Source organism: Tiliqua scincoides, chromosome 5, assembly GCF_035046505.1.
Source record: "Tiliqua scincoides isolate rTilSci1 chromosome 5, rTilSci1.hap2, whole genome shotgun sequence".
Taxonomy (NCBI): domain Eukaryota; kingdom Metazoa; phylum Chordata; class Lepidosauria; order Squamata; family Scincidae; genus Tiliqua; species Tiliqua scincoides.
This window is the reverse complement of record NC_089825.1, coordinates 18,135,752-18,159,599: the sequence shown is the minus strand read 5'-3', so window position 1 is coordinate 18,159,599 and position 23,848 is coordinate 18,135,752. Positions and strand designations below refer to the sequence as shown.

The following is a 23,848-nucleotide window of genomic DNA, read 5'->3' as shown; positions in this document are numbered from 1 at the left end:
TCCACCAGATTCTGAACATCCTGTCCGACACAGAGGCTCTTACTTCTACGCCGACCTTTGGGTTGTCATAGACTCAAGTAGCCCCATTGTGGGGCTACTCACCTTACCCAGGGGAAGGGGACAAAAGTCCCCTTTTCTGGAAGAGGTGGCAGCAGCTGCCTGGGGTGCGCTGGATGCAGTGGCAGCCATTTTCAGAATGGCTCAGAATTGGGCTGAAAGGTTCCCTAAAAACAGTGTGCAAACTAAGAAACTCATTAAAAGCTAGAAGTAAAGAGCAAAAACCAACAGCAAACACTAAAAAGAACACAATAATAATAATAATAATAATAATAATAATAATAATAATAATAATAATAATAATAATAATAATAATAATAATAATAATAATAATACAGGTATTTATATACCGCCTTGCTAGGTCCTCAGATTTCTCCTCAGACTTTATTCAAGTCGGTTTACATAGGCAGGCTATTTAAATCCCCGTAGGGATTTTTACAATTGAAAGAAGGCTCTATCTTTCAAGAACCACAACAATTCAGATGTTTCGTTCTGCTCTGGCCTCCATCCTGGCCTCCATCCTCCCACGCTCAGAGCAGATGGAATAACTTGGCTCAGCTGGTTAGCTGCTTCAAGGTCGCATGGTGCCGGTGGCCTTGAACTGGCAACCTGCGGATGTTATCTTCAGGCAAAGGGAGGCTCTACCCTCTAGACCAGACCTCCTGCCCCACAAGCCCATTAAACTAATGCATAAAACCTTTATCTGTTTTTAAAAGCCCAAAACTCAAAAGGCAAGAAGGGGACTGATAGAGTTGCAGAGGCTTGTGCTGATACCATCATCCTGTTTTGCCCTGTTCCCTCTCTCACCTTGGACCTGAGCCAGCAAAATAGCTGGAGCAGATCTGAGATGATCCACTGAGCTAATGGAAGCTTACCCCCAGGTAAGAGAATGAATGCTCCCTTACCTGGAGGGGACTTCCATGACTGTCCCCTTGCAAGATGCAGTGTATACTTCTATGGCACAGCTGTGTTGGTGGCTTTGATGTTGGGGATATTTACAGTGCAATCCTAGGCACATCTACTCAGAAGAAAGTTTCATTATGTTCAATGGGGCTTACTTCCAGGAAGGTTTGTATAGGATTTCAGCCTGAGCTGGGATTGGGCTATATGCGCTAAGCTTAATAAGAACTTCACTATCCATTGGCATGCTCTTGCATGAGGTGACAATATGCTTCTTCAATACACAACAGTGCTGTCCTTGATCATGACATGTTTTGGAAGGTACAAATGCAGGAACAGGATAACGATTGTTAATTGGCAGTTTGGGAGAACGCTAACCTCTTAATGTTCTTACAAACTGCTCTGCAAACACAGTTATGTGAATTCACCCAAAGAACCTTTCCACACAATTGGTTTTTTTCCCCCAGAATAAAGGAAAAGCTGTTAATTTTGTTGAGCCATTTTCATAATTGTTAAGGAAATAAATATTGTTCCCAAGTTTTGGACCTCATCCAGCTGAAATACAGCATACCAGAACACTGCTACTGTCATAATCCGAGGAAAGACAAGTTTGAAATTTCTGTAGTTGACTGATAGTAAAGGTATAGCGTGTGCCTTGAAGTGCCTGGATTCCTTGGCTGTGGTTTGCCCCCCCCCCTGTGTTTATTAGAGAACTTTCTTCCACTCAGATCCTGAAAAGTAATAGCCTATTTTTATTTCTGCAATGAAATGCAATTCTGATCAACTCTAATTGTAGCAAGTTCTCTCAGGCATGCAGCAATTTTCCTGTGATCCTTACAGATGAGTTAAGGTCACAAGTATTTAATACACTGGATTCAAAACCAAAAATATGCATGTACATAGTGTACATACGGTGGTTTCAGAAAAGCCTTAAGTTTGACATTTTGGAACAAGGAAAACACAGACTATTTATAATTACAGCCTGCATGTTCACAGAGGCTCTTTTGCATTCCTTAAGGTTTTGAATGATTAACCCCTTCAATAATTCCCAGTAATAATCCTTTTGATGATTTCATCTCAGGGACCAATTCATTTCACCAAACCTCTATGTTGAAAACAGTATTTTTTTATTTTTTTTTTAGGTATGTTATTTGGTAATAGAAGTGCTTCTTCCCAGTAAAGTCCCACTAAAACTCTATTTTTATTATTTTTATTTCATAGTTTCTCTGTTAGCCTACTTCACACTTTTTTTAAGGATATACACCAAAGAGTCACTCTTGCTGTTTACCTTAAAGGTTTCAAAGAGTTGTACTCACATTGGTCTGCCCTCTGGGGGAAAATCAGTCACATGAGGCCCAATCGTGATTGGAATCACAGTGCTTGGGGAAGTGAACTGTTTTCTGTCACACTTTTCCAGCTGAAAATTCCCTCTGAAATTGATATCAGACTCTGGAGCAAACATAACCAGGAAATTTTCATTTGGGGGCAAATGGCATCCTTGGAGGACAATCTGCAATGGGAACATGGCACAGAGGGAAAGACTCCTTCCATGATGATATGGTCCCACTCAGGATCAGGCCTCCTGCAGCTGTTTTTTCTTTTCTGAAAAAGGTGCTTCCAGTTTAATTATTGATCACATTTTTATACCACCCTTCCTCCAAGGAGTTCAGGGTGGTGAACAGAGTTCCTACCCTTCTTTTGTCTTCACAACAACCCTGTGAGTTAGATAAGGCTGAGAGATAGTGACTGGCCCATGGTCACCCAGGAAGCTTCATGACTGAGTGGGTCTGTCCTAACTCTCGAATCACTGCACCATCCTGCAAGCATCACTTAGAGCCAAAGAGCTGTTTGGTTGCACCAAAGGCTTGGGCATGTCCAGTGAAATGTTTGATTCCTCCTTTTTTGAATGGCCATTCCATAAACTGCTTTTCAAATTTTCCTTATCACTCAAAAAGAATGAGGTCAAACATTCCACTGGGTTTGACCAAGCACATCTTTAGATCCAATTCTTATCTCTTTAAAACACATCAAGGGCTGCAATCAAGGGCTGTACCCATACCTGGGAGTTAGTCCACTAAAGTTAACACAATTACTTCTGGATAGAAATGAATACGACTGCACTGTAGTTCAATGTCAAGTTAGTTTCTGAGATATTTTAAGCGTACATTGGCACTCTGCATTATGAATGTCCAAATTATGGACATCTGTTTTGGCATTTTTGCACAAACGCAGTCTGTCTTTGGGGATACTTTTACCATCTTTTCAGTAAGCTTGTAAGACTTCTTAAAAACTACAGCCTTTTTTGCTGGTGACATGTTGTGTTCTGCAATAAATACATCACAGCAATCGTTAATCACTTCTAGAACCATTTTTGAGAGTAGAGTGCTTGACCATTTTTATCTCATGATCTCCGCAGCCTTGTTTGATAGCTTAAGCTGAACAAGTAACTTGCAAGCCCACCTGGGAAGGTTCATAATTGAGTGGAGACTAGAACCAATGAGGTCTGTGCTCTCTCCAAGACACTGACAAATATTATAACTTTTTTTTTAAGCTTAGCAAGAAGCCTCACTGAAAGAATTAGCTTCCAATTTTGTTTGTTTTTTAAACCAATATTTTCCACACAGGTTTTAGTGAACCAAGTATGGCCTGTACAAAGCTACTGCTTCACCAGCTTGCCAGTTAACTAGCACTATATAGCAAAGCTTTTGGAAATAAGATATTTGGTATACAGGAAGAAGCAGTTTCCGTATCTTTAGAGCCCTGGCAATGAATGAACCCCATTTCTGGATCTTCTCAGAGCTGAAGGGAGCTGAATGGGCAAATAACTCTACAAGGCTGAGAAGAAACAGAGTTATAAACCAAGCTCCTGTTCAGCAGAGATCTTTTTTTAATTGCTAAACTAGAGCTAGTTTAGAATGCAACAATTTTCTGTTCACATGTGTGCTTCAGCAAACCGCTCTTGGCGTGACACTGGTATGTTATATGGTGTCAGGTCTATGTTCTGGATAAGACAGAAACACAGCCAACTAGGTGGTTCAGGAACAGGTGCAGATTGCATCGTGCTGACTAGGACTGTTTACTGATTACTCTACCTGTGATAACACTTGCTCTGAAATATAACCACTGCATTCAAAGAACTCTGCTGGTGTATGCTGTTTTGTGTGCCTGCTCATCCAAGGTTCCATACAACTCTTTACCAGACAAAGGGTTGCAACTCTAACAAAGGTTATGGGCCCAGAAACTGCTGAATTGGTGAGCTACAAGAGCTACTGTTGCTGTTAAAGCTACAGGAGGCTACAACTCAAGAGAGCATGGAGATGAGTGCAGTCACAGCCTCTGGGTTCCTGATAACCCGGTTAAATGGACATAACTATGCCACTTGGTCTTGCAAGGTTACATTGCTACTGAAGCGTTAGGCCCTGTGGAATGTGGTAGTTGCCCCACCAGATTTGGGAGCCCTCAATGAGGAAGATGATGCAGAACTTATACAGGCCTACCACAGGGACAATGAAAAGGCTCTGTGTATTATTGGCCTGACTTTGGAGGATCAGCAGCTGGTCCATATAGATGGACTAACCCCAGCAAAAGACTGCTGGGATGCCCTTCGAGCTATTTATGGAGGGGACAGTGTCTGTGCACAGATACACCTAATGCAAAAACTGCTCAGGGCTCGCCTCCAAACAGGAGGAAACATGCTTAATCACCTGGAGTTTATGAAACGAACTCTAAGGGAACTCCAAGAACACGAGCTAATATTTAATGACCTTCAGCAAGTGTACATCATTCTGTGCTCACTAGATGAAAGCTATGACCAATTTGTAGCAAACTTGGAAGTGATACCATGAGCGGAATTGACAATACCCAGCCTCACCAGTCGACTCCTTGATGAGGAAAGGAGGAGACAAGACAACAGAGTGCTTGAGATAACAAGCAGCATTCCTCAGCTCAGCACAAAGTGAAAGCAGCTGTGGAATGTGACCTTGACCCTGTTGAGTCTGCAAAGGCTTATGCTGTGAAAAGATGTTTTTGATGCCAAAGCACTTCTCACCTAATTAAGGACTGTCTTTCCAAGAAAGGCAAGAAACCCCTGCGATCTGGCAAAGGAGGAGGGGTGAATTTGACAGTCACCAAAGAAACAAAGGACTGTGTTGATTGCTTTGTAATTGATAGTGGGGCCACGGCAAACATTTGCAACAGCAAGGGACTGTTTAAAATGTTTGAGGCAGTGAACAACCAGTGTGTCACGCTTGCTGTTGGAGTCACTGCCAATGTATGTGGGAAAGGTCTTTCTACCTATACTGAACAGAACCCTTGAAATGGTTTACGTGCCTAACCTCACTTATAAACTCCTGTCGGTTGCTGCATTGACAAGGCAAGGATACACTCTGACATTCACTGAGAAGGAGTGTGTGATAAAGAAGGATGCTAGGCATGTGGCCACTGCTGAACTGTGTGGTGAGTTGTATCTGTTAAGCACCACTTCAAAGGCAACTGTGGGGTCTGTGTTTACTCATGAGCCAGTGCATAAAGACTGTATTCATAAGTTACATCGCCAACTTGGTCATGCGTGTTTCACAGCCCTCAGAAAGACTGTTGAACATTCTGAAGGGATAAAGTTAAAACCCTCTGGCCTATACCTGGACTGTGAGGTGTGCAAAGCTGTGAAGTCCAAGGCTGCACCCACCAGGAAGCCTGGTAATTATGAAACCAAAGAGATCCTGGACCTAATCTTCATGGACTTGATTGGGCCATTCTCTCCCAGCATGAGGGGAGCAAGATTTGTATTGTCCATTGAGGATCATTTTTCTCATTATGCTTTATGTTATCTGATGCAAACAAAGGCAGAGACAAGCCAGACTGTAGAGTACTGGCTTAAGATTGTGAAAAGAGAGACAGGCAAGCTGCCAAAAACCATCATTACTGATCGGGGAGGAGAATTTGTTAATCTGAAGTTTGAAAGGTTACTAAAAGACAATGGCATTGAACATTGCTTGACAGCCCCGTACCGACCGCAGCACAATGCACATTGTGAAAGGCGGGGCCAGACATTACAAAATATGGCTTTCTGTATGATAAAGGACAGTGGGTTACCCTTTAAGTATTGGGGCGAAGCAATGATGTGCGCTCCGCATACTTTAAATGCAATCTGGCATTCTGGTACTGGACAGATACCGTACAAGTTCTGGCACAGGAGGACACCCTCTCTGGACTATTTACACGTGTTTGGTGTCCCCGCATATGTCCATATCCCTAAAGCACTGAGACGCAAAGGACAACAAAAGAGCAGGAAAATGTATTTCCTTGGTTACCATGCAAACCATAAGGCTTACAGGTTTGGGTATTTGCACTCTAAGGCCATTGTGATCAGTGCGAGTGCAAAGTTCTTGGAAGATACTACGGGGTGGGAACGTTTAGGCCCCTGTGTCTCCACTTCCTACTCGATGATAGACCACAAAGGAAAACAACCACAGAAAACTGTCCCTGTTAAAGGGAAATCACCTAAAAGGCAACTTCCAACGCTGAAGGAGGAGCCTATGGAATGCAAGACATCCCTTGATATGGATGTAAGTAGACCCCTACCTGAGCTTGAGCCTGAAACACCAGCTACACAACCTGAGGAGGAGGAAATCACTATACCTCCTAGATCAACTAGGGAAAGGAAGGAACCTGACTGGTTTAAACCAGGGACTGTTTGTCAGGCATTCATTGAACCTTCCTCCTACGACTCCATAAAGGACATGCCCGTAGAGGAACAAGCAGCCTGGAAAGATGCCATGAATTAAAATCCATGTCTGAACTGGATGTATATGAAGAGACTGATCTCCCACTTGGGGAAAAGGCAATTGGGTGTAAATGGGTTTTCAAAGTAAAAAGGGATGCAAATGGTCAGACCAAGTGCAAGGCTAGGTTAGTTGCGCAAGGGTTTGGGCAAGATGCAACTGACTATGACGAACTGTTTGCACCTACCCTTCGAAACAGTTCACTGTATAGTGCTCTGGTAATAGCGGCAAAAGAGGATTATGTGATCAGACATCTTGATATAAAAACTGCTTATTTGCATGCACCTCTAAGACATACCATTTACATTTGAAAACTTACAGGAACTCCTGAAAATGATAAGAAATTCTGGTTACTTAAGAAGAGTCTATATGGGCTCAAGCAATCAGGGTTTGAATGGAACCAATGCCTTTCTAAGACACTGAAAGACGAAGGTTTCCACCAAGGTATAGCTGACCCATGTGTGTTTACCGGGGTAAAGGCCAGCGAAAATGCATAGTGCTATGTTTCGTGGATGATTTAGCTATACTGTGCAAAACAGAACAAGCAAATGAACTAGTTGAGGTATTGAAAAAAAGGTTTACATTACGGGACATGGGCAAGATACGCAAATATGTTGGGGTGGAAATTACAGAGGTGTCTAACGGCTATAAGATCTCGCAAAGAGAAAAAATAGCCCTATTGCTAAAGAAATTCAACATGGAGCAATGTAATGGGGTGAAGACTCCTATGGTGACTGGTTTTGATAAAGATAAGACACCCAGTCCCATGTTCGATACCACAATGTACAAGTCATTACTGGGGAGTCTGATGTACCTTAGCCAATGGACGAGGCCTGACATCGCTATGGCGTGCAATTTGTTAGCCAGAGCATCAAACCAACCCACACAGAGACATTGGCTAGCAGCAAAGCATATATTAAGGTACCTGAAACAGACAATAAACATGTCCTTGTACCTAGAACCTAAGGGTGATCTGAGACTCACCGCATATGTAGATGCAAGCTTTGCCACAGACACTGAAACTAGGCAATCTACCTCGGGAATGGCACTGTTTCTAGCTGGAGCCTTAATCGGGTGGAAAACTGTGAAACAAAGACATGTGTCTTTGTCAACATGTGAATCGGAATTTGCTGCACTGAGTCTAATGTGCACCGAGCTTATTTGGCACAACCAACTGCTAATGGATCTTGGCATACAAGTGCCAAAACGTGATGGAAGACAATCAGGCGGCCATACAGATGGCTACGACACCTGGCGTAAGGGCGAGATCGAAACACACTGATGTGCACTTCCGTAACGTAAGGCAATGTGTTTCTGATGGTCTTATCTCCCTGACCTACTGCGAATCCAGCCAAAATGTGGCGGACGCACTAACAAAAGTGCAACCCACAATTAAGCATCAAGAAAACTGTGTGATGCTGGGGCTAAGGGTCTGAGCAGGATAAATGTCCTGAACCAAGGAGGAGGATGTCAGGTCTATGTTCTGGGTAAGACAGAAACACAGCCAACTAGGTGGTTCAGGAACAGGTGCAGATTGCTGGAGTCAGCAGGATCAGCAAACACCTGTGACTGCCTCACCCTGGGTATGGCTTAGCCTACACTGATTGGCCACTCCAACTACTTAATGTTTGGTCTGTTGAGCTTCCAGTGCAGCAGTAGGAGTGTAGTAGGAGACTACTGAACTGCTGCCAGTAACTTGTGAGGCTGGATGTGAGTATATACATGTTGTTACTGACCATGGAATGAACTTTGACTGTGTATCTTGGAAAACTGATTTGGACTTGTTTATGGACTGACTGCTCATCGTGCTGACTAGGACTGTTTACTGATTACTCTACCTGTGATAACCCTTGCTCTGAAATATAACCACTGCATTCAAAGAACTCTGCTGGTGTATGCTGTTTTGTGTGCCTGCTCATCCAAGGTTCCATACAACTCTTTACCAGACAAAGGGTTGCAACTCTAACATATGGGACTTTATATCCATATCTACTCTTGGTTAGCTATAAGTACCCCACACTCTCTCTGTGACTCTCACTTCAGATATTTCACTGAGGGCTGCTTCATGTATGCCATTTAAAAAAAATAAATTTTCTGTGTAGAAAAATATCATATACAGAATGTACAGGGTCATGTGTAGCATGCATAGCATGGCAAGTGGAATACATTTTCTATACGTAAACCTATTTCACCATGTGCCTATGTTCCAGGAAGCTCTAGTGAGAAGTCAATGGCAACTTTCTATCACTCACTCACATGCTACAAAATAAACCTGTTTGCATCAGCCACATTTGATGGCATACACTACAATGACATCTCTGTGAGAAAGTCATCATAAGTGAAGGAGCACTGACCATTTGACACCTTCTGAGTTAAGTTAAATTAGCACCAAGGAAAGCAGCAGCATCTAAGAAGATGGTAAGCAAATTGCAGGGTGGTTGGCAGTGGGGAGATGCCCACAAGTGGGGAAGGTGCCCTAATTGGGTGCCTAACTTGAGGTGGGGAAAAGCAGGATACAAATCATTTAAATAGCTTTAAGTAGCTAATAAAATTTTCTCAGTGCCCAACTCTTTCCTAAGAGGCCTGCTGCCAAAGAAGAATTTAATATTCTCTGGCTTAGATATAGATATATATTCATACTTAAGAGTTCCATAGAATGATGAACTGAATAAATTATCAGATGGTTCTTAGCATATTTGAAATTAAATTCTTCATCTTCCTATGGATGTGATTTCCCCTTATCAGCTTGGTGAGTTATGGTCCCTAAGTGATGCTAGAAATTAGCCTGCACTTTCCTTTTCCAATTGGGTTCTTAGTTCATCCATATGCTATGTCACCAAGAAGCTGTCAAATTCCTTGTACTGTGATCTTCTAATTAGCAAAGGAATAGTAGCTGTACTCCAAAATAACATTTTAACATGGTTTTTTATAATACAAAAAGCAAAAATGTCTTGAATAAAAACATATGGTAGAAACCCATCCAAAAAAGTCTGTCTAGATGCAGCCAGCACTTTGCTTTCAACACTGCTCTGAACACTGGAAAACAGTTAAGGCACCCAGGTTTGCATGTTACGTATATAATTTGCCCCTGTGAAAAGACTTCTTGTTCAATTCAATGATAAATAATACAACGTGGTACAATCCAAAAATAACAAGGACTCAGATTCAGTGGCCATTACTTTCTTACTTCAGTCCAGAGTTCCTTCTGTCTTCCCAATGAAACAAAAGGATAACACAACATTTGGAATGTACATGTTGTTGCAAGAGGACCTGGCCTCTGATCCTGTGGTCAAAAGTGGATGGATTCCAGCTGAAAATGGACACTGGGAAATTCCCCTTCAGAGAGAAACTTAACTATTGGCATACAATCAGAGGCTGCATTAAGCCAAGATGCTCACTAATCCTTTATCCCAGAGCGAACAGGAAATATGCTGGGGAAGGTGGATTCATTGGACTGATGGCCTTCTCTCCAACAGTCTCTTAGAAGCACTTAGGATAAAGCAGATTTTGACATCCTTTAAATAAAATTGCCAATCAGGGTGGCACTGATTGGCCCTAGAGCCCTTCAGTAACTGGCACTTTAGAGATTTTGGGAGACCAGGAAGAACAAAACACAAGCTTTGTTTAACATTCTATATTATTCACCATTTTTACCATTTAGTTGGTTGGGTAACCGTACTGTCTTAATCACTGGCATCTATTTTTTTTAAATCCAGTATGCAACCCCACTTTCTTTAACCATGTTTTCACAGGTAAAGCTTTACTTACTTTTAAATTTCATGCAATATTATTTGGGAATGTTGTCAATGCAGGATTGAACATGGGGGAGAAAGTGAATGGGCAGTCTGGGTGAGGCTGAGCCCAAGGGAAAGGCTGATGGACAAGATACAGGGCAGACTGTAGTCTAGAGTGGGGGAGACAAGAGGAATGGACCTACAGGCTGGCACTGTGGGCCCATGCCAAGATTCCAAGGCAAGACTTAAGAGCAGTCAGGTATAAGAGCTTCAGTACCCTGGACAGGTCCACCCAAAAGACAACTTGTTCCGACAAGGGTTGGGTGGGTAACTAAACCCTTATATATTTTCTGGGCTTGGCTATTTCACCCCCTCCCCCACTCCACTTCCTTGTTGTGAAAGGAAAAGCTTTAACCAGCATCCTTCTGACCTTCTGAAGTCTGGCACTCTGTTACCTCTTTGCTTTTGCTCACTGGGCATGCCTGTAATGGTAAATAAGCTCAGGGAAGCACAAGGCCTTTGAAGGTGAGAGTGTTGATTCGCCAGGAGGATCTTCCACAGAGGTCTTGGATGTGGGAGGTATCTGACTTGGAGATCTTTGGTTGCTGGATTCAGACTTAATCTCAAGGTCCTGATCTAGTTCCTTTGTTCCTTGTGCTTCTGGACCTTCTGACTCAGAAGGTCTTCTCCCTGGTGATTCGGTGTACAGAACAGTGCTAGAGGCACAGCTCATGACAACCAGAGCTGGTGTAGATTTTTCATTCATGTTACTGATTGATTTAAGAAAGTCAATTTAAACCTCAAGTGTAAAAATGCCCTGAGTGAGCCTTTAGGTCAAGCAAACAATAGCACGAGTCTTCCTAGGTACAGCAAAGACAGCTAGTTAGAAACATTACTTTTTCTATTTCAGAGCAGGATCAAAGAGATTAAAATAAAAGGGTGAAAGAAAAGGTTAGGTAATTATTTGGACATGTGGGCATGCATTTGGAACCCATCCATAGTCAGTTTAAGCTCGGATTAGTAGGGTATAATAGCTAGAGTGCTGGACTATAACCAGGGAGATCTGAGTTCCAGTCCCAACTCAGCCATGAGTCTCCCTGGGTCACCTTCAACCAGGGGAAAAAAAAAAGCACAGGAACAAGGAGTTGGAGGAGCATCACTGATGGGGAGACTTTCTGCCTTAGGAAAAACAAGGTTTAGAGAATGGCAAATGTACCCTCCCTCATCAGGTTCCATAATTACCGACTTCCCCTTTATCCACAGAAGTCAATGGGATGGTGTTTAGGAAAAGAAAGGAATCTGCAGTCAGGAAAGTTGAATGAAGGCACACTGGCTCAATAATCTAGAGCCCTGGAACAAAAGTGAGGCAAACATATTGACATTGGCTTTTCTGACTGCAGACCCTTTCTCTTTCTGCATCAAAGTCAACAGAGGTATATTTGTTCCATCCGTTTGTATGGAAAATGGGGGATAAGCTTCTCATCAGGAGAAAGGTTGATAAAAGGCCATGTTTGCCCCTAAATTGGAACCTGGAACAATAAAGTTTCAGGCAGGAGTAACTGTGCTTTTCTACCCATCCACAATTGCATTGGTTGCAGGCTCTTTCCCTTTTTCCAGTACTACGCCTTTGGTTTATGTGCAAAAAAGATTAGGGGCTGCCATACAGGTTACAGTGATGGGGGAACTACCCCTGTGGCCACCAGCTAAGGGACAGTTTGAGAACCATTTGTCCACATCATTAAACTCCAGGATACTGGAGTCTATATACTGCTATAAGAGTTTTGGCACAATGTTCAGAAAAACTCAAGAACCCAAAACATTCAGAAAGTCTTACAGGATATAAAATTCATCCCCTGAAAAACAGCAGGCTCTTCTACTAATCCAGAAAATATGAAGCCAAAGGTTTTTTATTTAGCGTGCTTTCATCTGCAGTGCTTTTTCAGTTGTACTTTTATTTTATTGTCATGTTGTTTTTTGTTTTGATTTCTGAGATAGTCCAAGTGCCTTCTGTGTGTTAATCATCTGATAGGACAAAAACATGCACATACACACAAACTCTATATAGATGTGTGTGTGCGTGCACACACAAACACACATGTATACACATAAAAAACGTGTTTCAGCTTACTGGAAACTCATTTTACCAAGATAAAAAGAGAACCAGGTTATTTGCCATATGTAATAGGCATTAGGGAGAGTGGGCTCTGCCAGAACTGTTGCTTTTTCCCTTGCAATGTGCATTTTCAACCAGAGACTCACCTTCCTCCCACCCACCCACCGCTATCTCCTCCAGACATCTTTTATCATCCTTGGTTTCTCTTTTCCATATTTACCAAAATTGTGTTAGATGTCTGCGATAACTAATTTTCCCCTTTGTGTGGATTCATAGAGGGAAGGAAAGTTACAGCAATTTTGGAGAATAGTTACTAAGCACGGTTCTTCTTTTCCAAGTTATAGCTTTCTGCTAGCATTTTATTCCTTGAATGCTTTTCCAGTCCATATTTAAAAGGGCTATCTAAAGACTGCATAAAATATAGAAGACAGACCTAAAATACTGCTTGCCTAGCCCTTTCCTTGGTGGGCTTAAGGAAAAGAAGTGGAACAACTGAGACAGCAAGCACACTTCTTGCCCATCAGTCACATAAGCAGATGGGTCTCTGTGTAGTTCACTGAAGTATTCATAAGGATTCCTAAAGGATAAACCAGTGCGACATTGAAATTAACAAGTTCAGGTCGTTCATCTCAATGTCACGAATACTGGCTGTGAAAGCCTTAGCATTTATATAAACCAGTGTGTTCAGCAGGTAGTACAGTTAAAAACCATCCCTCTCACTTGGGAAAACTGGGCATATTCCAAGATGATAAGGGTAAATATTTTCCTCTACCTCCAGGTAAGCCTCTTGCTTAGTCTCCTTGGACCTGCACCAGCTCTTGAGCTGCTGCAAGTTTGAGGACAGAAAAGGGGCATGCTGGGAGGCAAGGAAGGGGATGGCATACTGAAACAGGTTGCACCTGCCACTACACATTCCTACCACCTCCAACATGCCCCCCCCTCCAAGAATGGTGCTTATGTCCCTAGGTAAATTTCTCGGTTCAGCTTTCGCTGAAACTTCTCAGTACAGGTCCTTGGAAAAAAGGCAGCACCTGAGCCTTCCTTGTTATTGATGTCACCACTCCTGCTGTTGGAGATGTCCAATTTCCACTCTTCCCTGCCCCCCGTGACTACACCCCTTTGCAAGCCTGAGGTTCCTATCCCATATCAGTCTTAGACACACTGGATGATCAGAACCAAGTTAGTATCTCTTGGATGTAAGGAAGTAATGAATGTATCTTCCTCAAATGGAAAGATACATTACTAGAATGGAGAGCTTAGAATTTTAAATTTAAACATTTAAGATCCCAATAAATGGGCATAAAAGTACAGGCATCAGACAGCTGAAAATGTTATGGTCTAACACATTCTTTTCAAAGAAGCAGATTCATGTGATATTTTGAATAGGTGACGGCAAAACTTCAGCTGTGAACCTTTTGTGGAAATGTATTCACTGAAGTTATACCACACTTAAATTCTTGCCCACATTGCGGTCATGAGAACTTAAAAGTGAAACACTGACCAAACTTGTAAACATCATGGTAGGTGCTTCAAAAATAAAACTAAAGCAGCCTGCCTGAAACATAGTGGAAGGGTGAGCATAAAGAGGCAAGCAAGATTCAATCCACAGGTTGGCTGAGTGTCAGTAAAGGAACAAAGATGTGTGTATGTGGGGGGAGGAGCAAAGCTGACCCCTTATCCACATCAACCTCTTTCTAAAGAGGCCTTCTCTCAGCCTCATTCACAGGCTAGCTTTCTTCCTAGTAAATCTTAGTTTTACTTAGTGTTTTGCTAGTGTTATTCTTTTAAAAGAATACACATGGACAAAATCCGCAGACTAAACCCAGAAGCTTTCTCAACAACTGAGGAAGTTGTAATTGCAGTGTGACAGTATTGGGTGCCCTGTCACCCAAATAGATCTGGAAGGCCCTGATACTTTAGTGGTGTCCTGATAATAAAACTCCAATGCATACTTTCATTAAAAGGTAAACAAATATCAGAGGTTGAACAATAAGTGTGAAAGAAAAAGAGAAAATGTTTAATGCCTATGTTTTGTAACCTTCTGTAGGGTTAAACCTCATGTTGGCAATCTTCAGTCTCGAAAGACTATGGTATCGCGCTCTGAAAGGTGGTTAAACCAGGGGTGCCCAAACCCTGGCCTGGGGGCCACTTGAGGCCCTCGGGGGCTCTCAATCAGGCCCTCTGGGAGCCTCCAGTCTCTAATGAGCCTCTGGCCCTCCAGTGACTTGTTGGAGCCCGTGCTGGCCCGACACAACTGCTGTCAGCAAGAGGACAACTGTTTGACTTCTCACCTGAGCTGTGGGACAAGGGCTCCCTCCACTACTTGCTGTTTCACATCTATGATGTGCTGTTTCACGTCTGTGATGCAGCAGTGGCAGCGAAGGAAAGACTGGCCTTGCTTTGTGCAAGGCCTTTTATCAGCCTTGAGCTACCGCAAGACCTTCATTCATTCATATAAGTTCCATCTCTAATATATTCATTTATGTAAATTTATTCAAATTTTAAATTGTAAATTAATTCTTTTTTCCCCAGCCCCTGACACAGTGTCAGAGAGATGATGTGGCCCTCCTGCCAAAATGTTTGGACAGCCCTGGGTTAAATGGATCAAAAACGCCATTCAAGATTTTCATTCACCTGTAGAGTAGAGCTGAAGATGTTTTGCAATTTTTCATCCTCAGGACCATATCTAGATCATAACTGTCCCACTAGCTCCTAACTTCCTAATTTTTATATGCCTACAGATGCTTAACAATGCTGCAGGACCCAAGGCCTAACAATCCAAACTTTTCTGGGAGTAAGCCCCATTGACTCTAATGGGACTTACTGCTGAGTAGATATGCATAGAATTGGGCTGTCAGTTAGCAACCAGTCAGCAAAGAATGAGATGTGTTTCCTTCCTCTGAATCTTTGAAGACATCTTTTCTGAGATGGCCATATGCAGACACAAAGAGAAGATGCTCCTAAAGGACTGTAAAGAGCCCTTGATTTTAGAAAAACGTATTCTGAAACGTACACTAAAGCGCCAGTAAGATGAAACTTCAGAGTGCTAATTCAATAGACACAAACTTGATCTAATTAGTAAAATTAAATCTGTTGTTTTTGCAGAAATGTAACATATTTTTAATGAATGCCAAAGACTAGTCAAGAAGTCTGAAATACCATTTTTATTGTTATTTCTTATGTTCAGCTTCTGTGAATAGTTTCTTTTGCAAGGAAACTATTTTTGCTCAGCTCAATGCCAAAAATAATTACCTGGAACCCTGCCTTTGTGTGCTAAACCCTATATATGCCAGTTAAAACTCATTTTATTACTATACATTTTTTTAAAGAACAATACTGTTAACAATGTTCTTTTTCTCTGCTGTGTCAGATTAAAAGGATCTTGGCATGATACACATAGCTTGTGCGGCATTTCCAGCACATACTAACACTTTTCTGGTTCACCTTGCAGCTGCAACACCTTGCAAGTGGTGCCCACTTGGAAACTGCTGGTTGCCCTTGAAGCTTTGGGGACCCTCTGGAGGCACATGCAGTACAGCACAGGGAGGTGCACAGGACAGAAAATCAGTGACCTCCTCCCCAATGCATGGGTGAAAACCACAGGGTTCCTTGGATCTTGGCCTGACATTTTATGAAGTCTCCTAAACTGAAGTTTGTCTGAAAACAATCGCAAGAAGCTGCTCAGTGTGTTTCTGTGGTTTGGAGAAAGTGCCAAGTCGGAAGGAAAGGACATTCCCTGCATTCTCTGAAGCAAGATAAATACAGAAGAGAAACCTAGATGAAAGATGGAACTGTTATCTATGGCCCGTGCCAGATTCTTTGGCTTTTTGGCATATCCTGTTAAAGTTGGAAAATCCAGTGAGCAGCAACCTTTTCCATTAAAATGAGCAGTATATATTTGGGTTTAGCATACCTTGTTTATACATTTTGAATCTTCAAAACTGTCTATTTAAAAATGTTTTAATGATTCCTTCTGTGCAAATTGGCTTCAGCTCCATTTATTTGAAACGGCTCATTTATCACCAAAAGAGCTGCAGGGCACAGCTTCTGTTGAACTGCTCCAACAAACCTACAGCTTAGTGGGACAAGCTTCTTTTTATAAGACTAAAAGATATTCAGAACATGCCAGGGTGAGGAGGATGCCAACATCCAAATTTGTTATCCAAATGTTCCTAAATTAGAAACTTTCCAAAGCAAAGAGTTGAGGCAATGATCAACCCATCTCAGTTGCTGTTACCATCTCTACCCTGGGATTAGATTGGCTATGAGCTGGTTTGTACTGACTATGGCTTGTGGTCACTGTATACAACAATTAGCAGCTGTGTGAATTAACTACACTGAGAAACATAACTCTGAAGAAATGAACTAGTATGATAGTTCTATCTGTGGAATTAGATCGGCAATGGCTATTCACACATGGAAGTCATAAGTGCTGAACATGCCAATGAAAATCATTCCTCTGTCACAGCTCTTGCTGGGTATCACAGATTTTAGGAATGCGATTGTCTACAAGGATTAAGTCAGATGAATTCGAATTGTACCAGGAAGGTTCTGATGGTAAATCGTCATGATTCTAAAACACTAAAACCTAACTGAACCAAAACTCAGATTTTATGCCAACTCAGCAGTATGACAGACTCCACAAGAGGGGTCCAGGGGGTCCACAGGGCTTCCTGCATCCCCCAGAAGCCTGTGCTGGCTTTGGTAAGTGAAAAAAACCCTTCTGTCCCCATCAGTGATGCAATTGTAGCAACTGCATTTCCACCATTCCCCGCCCTGCCCCTTAATAAGGTGGCAGAGAAAGAACTTTTCAGGCTGGGGTGTCACAACACCCCAGTTTAGGAACCTCTGCACTAGAATAATGTTTCGACACTGTTTGAAACGCTGTTTTAATGATCACTCATGAAATGTGTTGTTTGAATTGTATGTCTTCCCCCCCTGCATTTTCCGAATATAACTTATAATTAAGTTCTAATTACTCCTTGACTGTAAATGAAAATGAAAATTTTAAAACTCAGAAAACTCAAATTTTATGTAGGCATTAAAATGAAATTGGGCCATGAAAATTAATTAATGAATTTTTGACAGTTTTCTAGATAGTTGCAATATAGTTAATCAAGCATTTGGGGCCAGAGAGAATTGATTAATTGCTGTATGAACTTTTAAAAGTTATATGATTTTGTTTTGTTTTTAAACTAATACGTATATAGTATTACAAATACTGGCTTTTCTTGCTGAAAGTTGAGTGAAAGATAGGTTGCTTGCACATTCTTTTTCTGCCTATAATTTTGGCTGACCATGTGATATGCCCTGCTAGCCAGTGAAGTAAAGCAGGAACAGAGAAACTCAGGGTCAACAATGCTATGATGAATGCAATGTTTTCAAGTCTCTTCCCCAACTGCTTTTTGCCATTTTTTACCCCTTGCAATGCATTATTTACAAAAAAACAAACAAAAAAACAGAAAAAAGCACAGAGTCACATCACACATGCTGCATAAAGTCAAGTTTGACCCTCAGAGCACATTACACCATGCCAGTGGTTCTCACACATTTAGCACCAGCACCCACTTTTCAGAATGAGAATCTGTCGGGACCCACTGGAAATGATGACATGACTGGAAGTGACATTATCAAGCAGGAAAATTTTTAACAATCCTAGGCTGCAATCCTACCCACACTTACCTAGGAGTAAGTCCCATTGACTATCATTGTTAAAAGAATATTCATAGCAGCCTGTTAAAAGTACAGGTCTGTAACATTTCCCCAAATGCAATCATATACCATGGTAGCATCAAGTCTAATATATTAAAATAAAATATTGAAATGAATGGGGACCCACCTGAAATTGACTCACGACCCACCTATGGGTCCTGACTCACTGAGAAACAGTGCACCATGGAGTTTATTTCTCTTCATGGTACCAAGGACAAAGGAGGAGGAAAAGCTGCAGGGTTGCTGCTATCAGCAGCTATCATGCATTTCTCTTAGCATCTAGTAACACCCTTAAGGTTTCTACTTTGGGGAAGTATGTTTGAAGGATGGGTCAATATTTCCCCATCATCCTTCCAACCCCAAGAAGCTCAGTTCATTTCTGGATACCATTAACTTGGTCCAAACCAGGTTAAGCAAAAACATTTTTTCTTACCTTTACGACCCCATTTTCATGCATGGTGATGCAATTGTTGGGATCCTCCGATAGCTGATAGAGAGCTTGAGCAGTAGCTCGGTGAACTGCTGGGTCACTTGATTTCAGGTAACGTACTAAGGGGGCAACAGCCTTGGTATCGCCAAAACCAACTCGGTTACTTCCCCACATACAACAGCGAGAAATGGCATCTGCTAAATGACGTCTTAATTTGTCATTGTTCTGAGCAAAGAGAAAAAAATAAGTCAATTACTGCACATGCTTCCCCCCCCCATAAGTTATTCTGGCAACACATTCCCAAACATTTGCATAGAAGTCATGGTCAAAAGACAATGCAAGCAAATAATAAAATGCAATACTACGTATTTCCCTCTCCTCCCGCTGGGCCCTTCTGATGTCATCTCGACAATAAGGGAGTCATTTCTGTGTGGCAATATCCCATGCTGTGATGGTAATAGTTTGCACATTGCAGCAAGGTAAGTGAGGCCAATCATGGTCACTTCAGCTCCCAAATATATGGTGCTTTACAAGGAATAAAATCAGCCATACTGCTGCTTTACTGGTGACACACTTTCTTATCATGTAAGTGCCTACTTTACCTGATTTGTGACATGAATAGCAGGAAGCTGAATAATTTTGAACAATAAAACTGTTGATTAAGCCATGTGGAATGGACAGTCATTTAATTTTAGGTATATACATGCAAAGAGTATAAAAAGCTTTTTTTCTCTTAAAAGTTGCATTAAAATGGTTAAACAAGAACACATTTTAAAAATTGAACAGAGGGTTGGGATAATCATTTGGCATACCTAATGGAAATATATCACTACATTAATACAGAATACATTCCAAGAACTACAAGTAAGTAACCCCCTTCTGTCCCAGGCGGTGGCACAATCCAGGGAATCGTGTCACCGTCTTCCCCTTCTCTGCCCTTAAGAGGCCAGAGCTGGTTGTGACCCACTAGTTTGGGAACCACTGGATTATAGCCCATGAATGTTTATGCTCCAATAAATAAATTAGAATTTAAGGTACCACAAGATTGGTGTTTTTGGTGCAACATAATTGTCCCTCTGGAAGTTGTTGTGGAAAAAAGTGGTACTTACTGTATTTGCAAGTTTGGACAACAAAGGGACCACACCATGATCTGTTATAACAGCTAAATTCTCTTGGTCTTTTGCTATGTTGGTGATAGCAGCACACACACTTGCCAGAACTTCTTTATTATCTGATTTTAATAAATTGACGATCAGCTCCAAGCCACCAACAAATGAACGAACCATTTCACCAGCATCCTAAGTGAAAAACAAAACGTTTTTGCATATTGGCTGAGTGCCCAATTCTATCCAACTTTCCAGCACTGGTGCAGTTGCAATGCAGTTCCAAGGAGGAGGCCCCTGTGACTGCTCTCTACCACTGGATGCAGCGCACACCCTGTTGGCATGGCTGCATCAGGATTGGGCCCTCAATTTCCTTTTAATGTAATGAAAACACCGGTTCAATGCAAGGACAATTTTGATCTTGTAGAGTTAATTCTGAATCCTATTTCATCCTTGTTCATGAATGTGACAGAATGAAAAGTCTTCTTTCGGAACAAAACTAGATGGGACATCAGTAACATCTTTAGGCCAACATATTCCCTTGTCTTGTATAAATAGCATGTGTGTGTGGGGGGGGGGGGGCTTAGATCAAGACATGAATTGTGATAAGGAAGAGGGTTCATCCCTCATACTGCTGTGGGCCTGACCCAGACCAGGTCTTTCAAAAGTGCTATTTACACAAGAAAAAAACAAGCACACCAGTGTTAATGGTGTGACATCTAGTTTGGCTCTCAGGTTGCACAGTGACCCAAATCTGAGCGCTGGTTCTTCCTCATATGTGGAACTGCTGTATGGAAGCTGTCCTGTGCCACAAGGCAGCTGCAATTCTGACCCATAGCTCATCTACATAACCTGCACTGCCAAGTTGTGCAACTGCAGTGGTTCTGTGTCAGGATTGGTTGAGCACTAGGTTGTCCTATGCAAAACATGTCCTCACATGGAGAGACACAAGATGCTAACGAACTGATTATGAATGTGGTTGGCATCCTGTCCTACCATCCTGGCAGCAACTTCTCCAGCCATTGTCATCACAGGAATTGCTGCTGCCTATGCAGTCCTTCACACATTATTTATACTTCTTCTCACATCTGTTCTCACTGCAATTAAGGTGGTTTCTCCCCCTCAGTGTTCCCAACAATCTAGGAACTGGAAGTAGAATTCCCATTATAGATGCATACAAGTGAGATTATATAACCTTCCCCAAGATCCGTATGTGAGTGAACCCAACAGAACTGAAGCCCTTCCCACTGGGGACTATGGGCGCAATCCAAAGGCACCCTTGGGCTGACATAAGCACTTTCGCACCAACATCAGATAGGCTGGCGCACAGATGTGCACACTCCCTGTGCCAATACGGTACCCAGGGACGGGTGATTTGCATCGGCTGAGCTTGGCCAGTGCAGGAGTCTGGGGTGGCATGGGGAGGGCGGAAAAAAGGTGGGAAGGAGGCTTTTGGGACGGGGAGAGGGCAGGAAGCAGGTGTTCTCGGGACAGGTGGGGAGCAATAGGCAGGGACAGGATCTGGCAGTTATGCCAGATCCTAGCCCCATTCGGGGTGGACTGGGGCAGTCCCAAGCTGCTCGGATTTGTGCCACCTCATCAGGTGGTGCAGATCCGAATAGACCCATTGGGGACTGCTGTAGCTCTCCCCAGGGTAAGGGGAAAAGTCTCCCCTTTCCTCCAGTTAGTACGAAGTAGCACATGAGTAGTACAAAATTTGGGCTGGATACAGCACAGGCCCTTGCTGCCTGTTCCAGGGCAGGATTGGGCTGTATGAGGTTCTTTGGGCCACATGTGATACAGGAGGCCAGACAATTAGCATATGTTGGTTTTCATATAACATCACATGATGTATACACTTGTCTGCCAACATACCGAAGTCTGAGACCTCCTTCACATCTCAGAACCACACTCTCTTCTTAATATTCAGTACTGTAAACTAAATGCTTCTCTGAAAAAGGCACCGTGTTTATAAATATTCCAACCTTATAGATAAAAGCTTCCCAATAAAAATCAGTAGTATTTTCCATTTAGAACATCATAGAAAGCTTAAGATGTCAAAGCCAATCTATCAGTCCTGGTTGCTTTTGCCCAAAAATGTGATGGTGTGAATGTGCAAATAAACTTGCTTTACCAAGAGTCCTCTGTAGGCTATGTTTCTTTCAGGAGAACTGTCTTTGTTCAATTCCATGGCTTGTCATTTTAAAGCACATCCCAACTTACAAAATTCATTTACAGAAGGGCAGGAAAGATGAGAAAGCTCAATTTGGCTCTTTTACATTTCATAAAGCACCATTATGTAAGAAAGAAAAACAAATAGCATAAATGCAAGTGATGAGAACATGAGCCAAATGACAACTTATTGAATAATCTATACCAGAAGTGGCAACCACTGTATCCTTTCGGCAAGTCGTCTACACAGAGCAACTGAAGCGGGGGGCAGGGGAGATGTCTCTTTAGCAATACAGAATGACTTCTTAATGGTCTGGTTTTATAATGATGGTATTTCTATCCCCCCCCCTTCCTTACAAGGATATTTAAGGAAGCTTACAATAACAAAAAGAGTAAAAATAATATAAATTACAACCAAATCTGGAAACAAAATGCCACTAAATCAACAGTAGCAGCAGCTGCTAAATCCTCATTAACAGCAAAATCCAGAAAAAGTCAATTGAAGAAAAGTTGTCACCATTGCCTGTCTGAAAGCTGACCAGGAGTACTCTTGGTCTCTTAAGAGCCTTTTCTAGATCCTGAGTGACTCAACTATAAGGCCACCTTCTGCATGGGGACTTGAAGGACAGCCCATGAACTGAAATTGAATTCTTGTGCAATCTTGTGTGCAGTATAGGGAGGGAAACCTGATCTTAAGTTGTTTGAGTTTTAAAGCTCGAATACACCACCTCAAATTGAGCTTAAAAGGAAACTGGTAACCAGCAATGCTGGCAAAAGGCTCCAGTTAGAACCCTGGCAACTGCATTCTAAACCAATTAGCACCTCTGGGTGGTTTTCAAAGGCAGTTCTAAGGAAAGCAATATGGTACTATAGTCTGGAGGCAACAAGAGCATGGAGGGCCATGGCTTGGCCTGTTGTTGTTGTTGGCAACCTTCAGTCTCGAGAGACTATGGTATCGCGCTCTGAAAGGTGGTTTTGGAACATCGTCTAGTGTGGTTGAAAAGGCCAATTCGGGAGTGACAATCCCTTCCACAACTGGAGCAAGTGCAGTCTGTCCCTGGTCTGTCTCCCTGGCTATGGGCCTTCCTTCTTTCCCTCTTAGCCTCAGACTGTTGGCCAAGTGTCTCTTCAAACTGGGAAAGGCCATGCTGCACAGCGTGCCTCCAAGCGGGCCGCTCAGAGGCCAGGGTTTCCCACTTGTTGAGGTCCACTCCTAAGGCCTTCAGATCCCTCTTGCAGATGTCCTTGTATCACAGCTGTGGTCTACCTGTAGGGCGCTTTCCTTGCACGAGTCCTCCATAGAGGAGATCCTTTGGGATCCGGCCATCATCCATTCTTACGACATGACCGAGCCAATGCAGGCGTCTCTGTTTCAGCAGTGCATACATGCTAGAGATTCCAGCACGTTCCAGGACTGTGTTGTTTGGAACTTTGTCCTGCCAGGTGATGCTGAGAATGTGTCGGAGGCAGCGCATGTGGAAAGCGTTCAGTTTCCTCTCCCGTTGTGAGCGAAGAGTCCATGACTTGCTGCAGTATAGAAGTGTACTCAGGACGCAAGCTCTGTAGACCTGGATCTTGGTATGTTCCGTCAGCTTCTTGTTGGACCAGACTCTCTTTGTGAGTCTGGAAAACATGGTAGCTGCTTTACCGATGCGTTTGTTTAGTTCGGTATCGAGAGAAAGAGTGTCAGAGATCATTGAGCCAAGGTACACAAAGTCATGGACAACCTCCAGTTTATGCGCAGAGATTGTAATGCAGGGAGGTGAGTCCACATCCTGAACCATGACCTGTGTTTTCTTCATGCTGATCGTCAGTCCAAAAACTTGGCAGGCCTTGCTAAAACGATC

At 42.5% G+C, this 23,848-nt stretch overlaps 1 protein-coding gene across 1 annotated transcript in view; it reads right to left on the bottom strand.

Moving 5' to 3' along the window:
• ODAD2 (outer dynein arm docking complex subunit 2) overlaps positions 1 to 23,848 on the bottom strand; it is a 90,315-nt gene that overhangs the window by 3,976 nt on the left and 62,491 nt on the right. Inside the window, exons 17-18 of the mRNA XM_066630920.1 lie at positions 19,836 to 20,024; positions 18,730 to 18,951 (exon numbers count right to left, since the gene is read on the bottom strand). Coding sequence (XP_066487017.1) covers positions 18,730 to 18,951; positions 19,836 to 20,024 — 411 coding nt within the window. The remainder of the gene's footprint in view (positions 1 to 18,729; positions 18,952 to 19,835; positions 20,025 to 23,848) is intronic.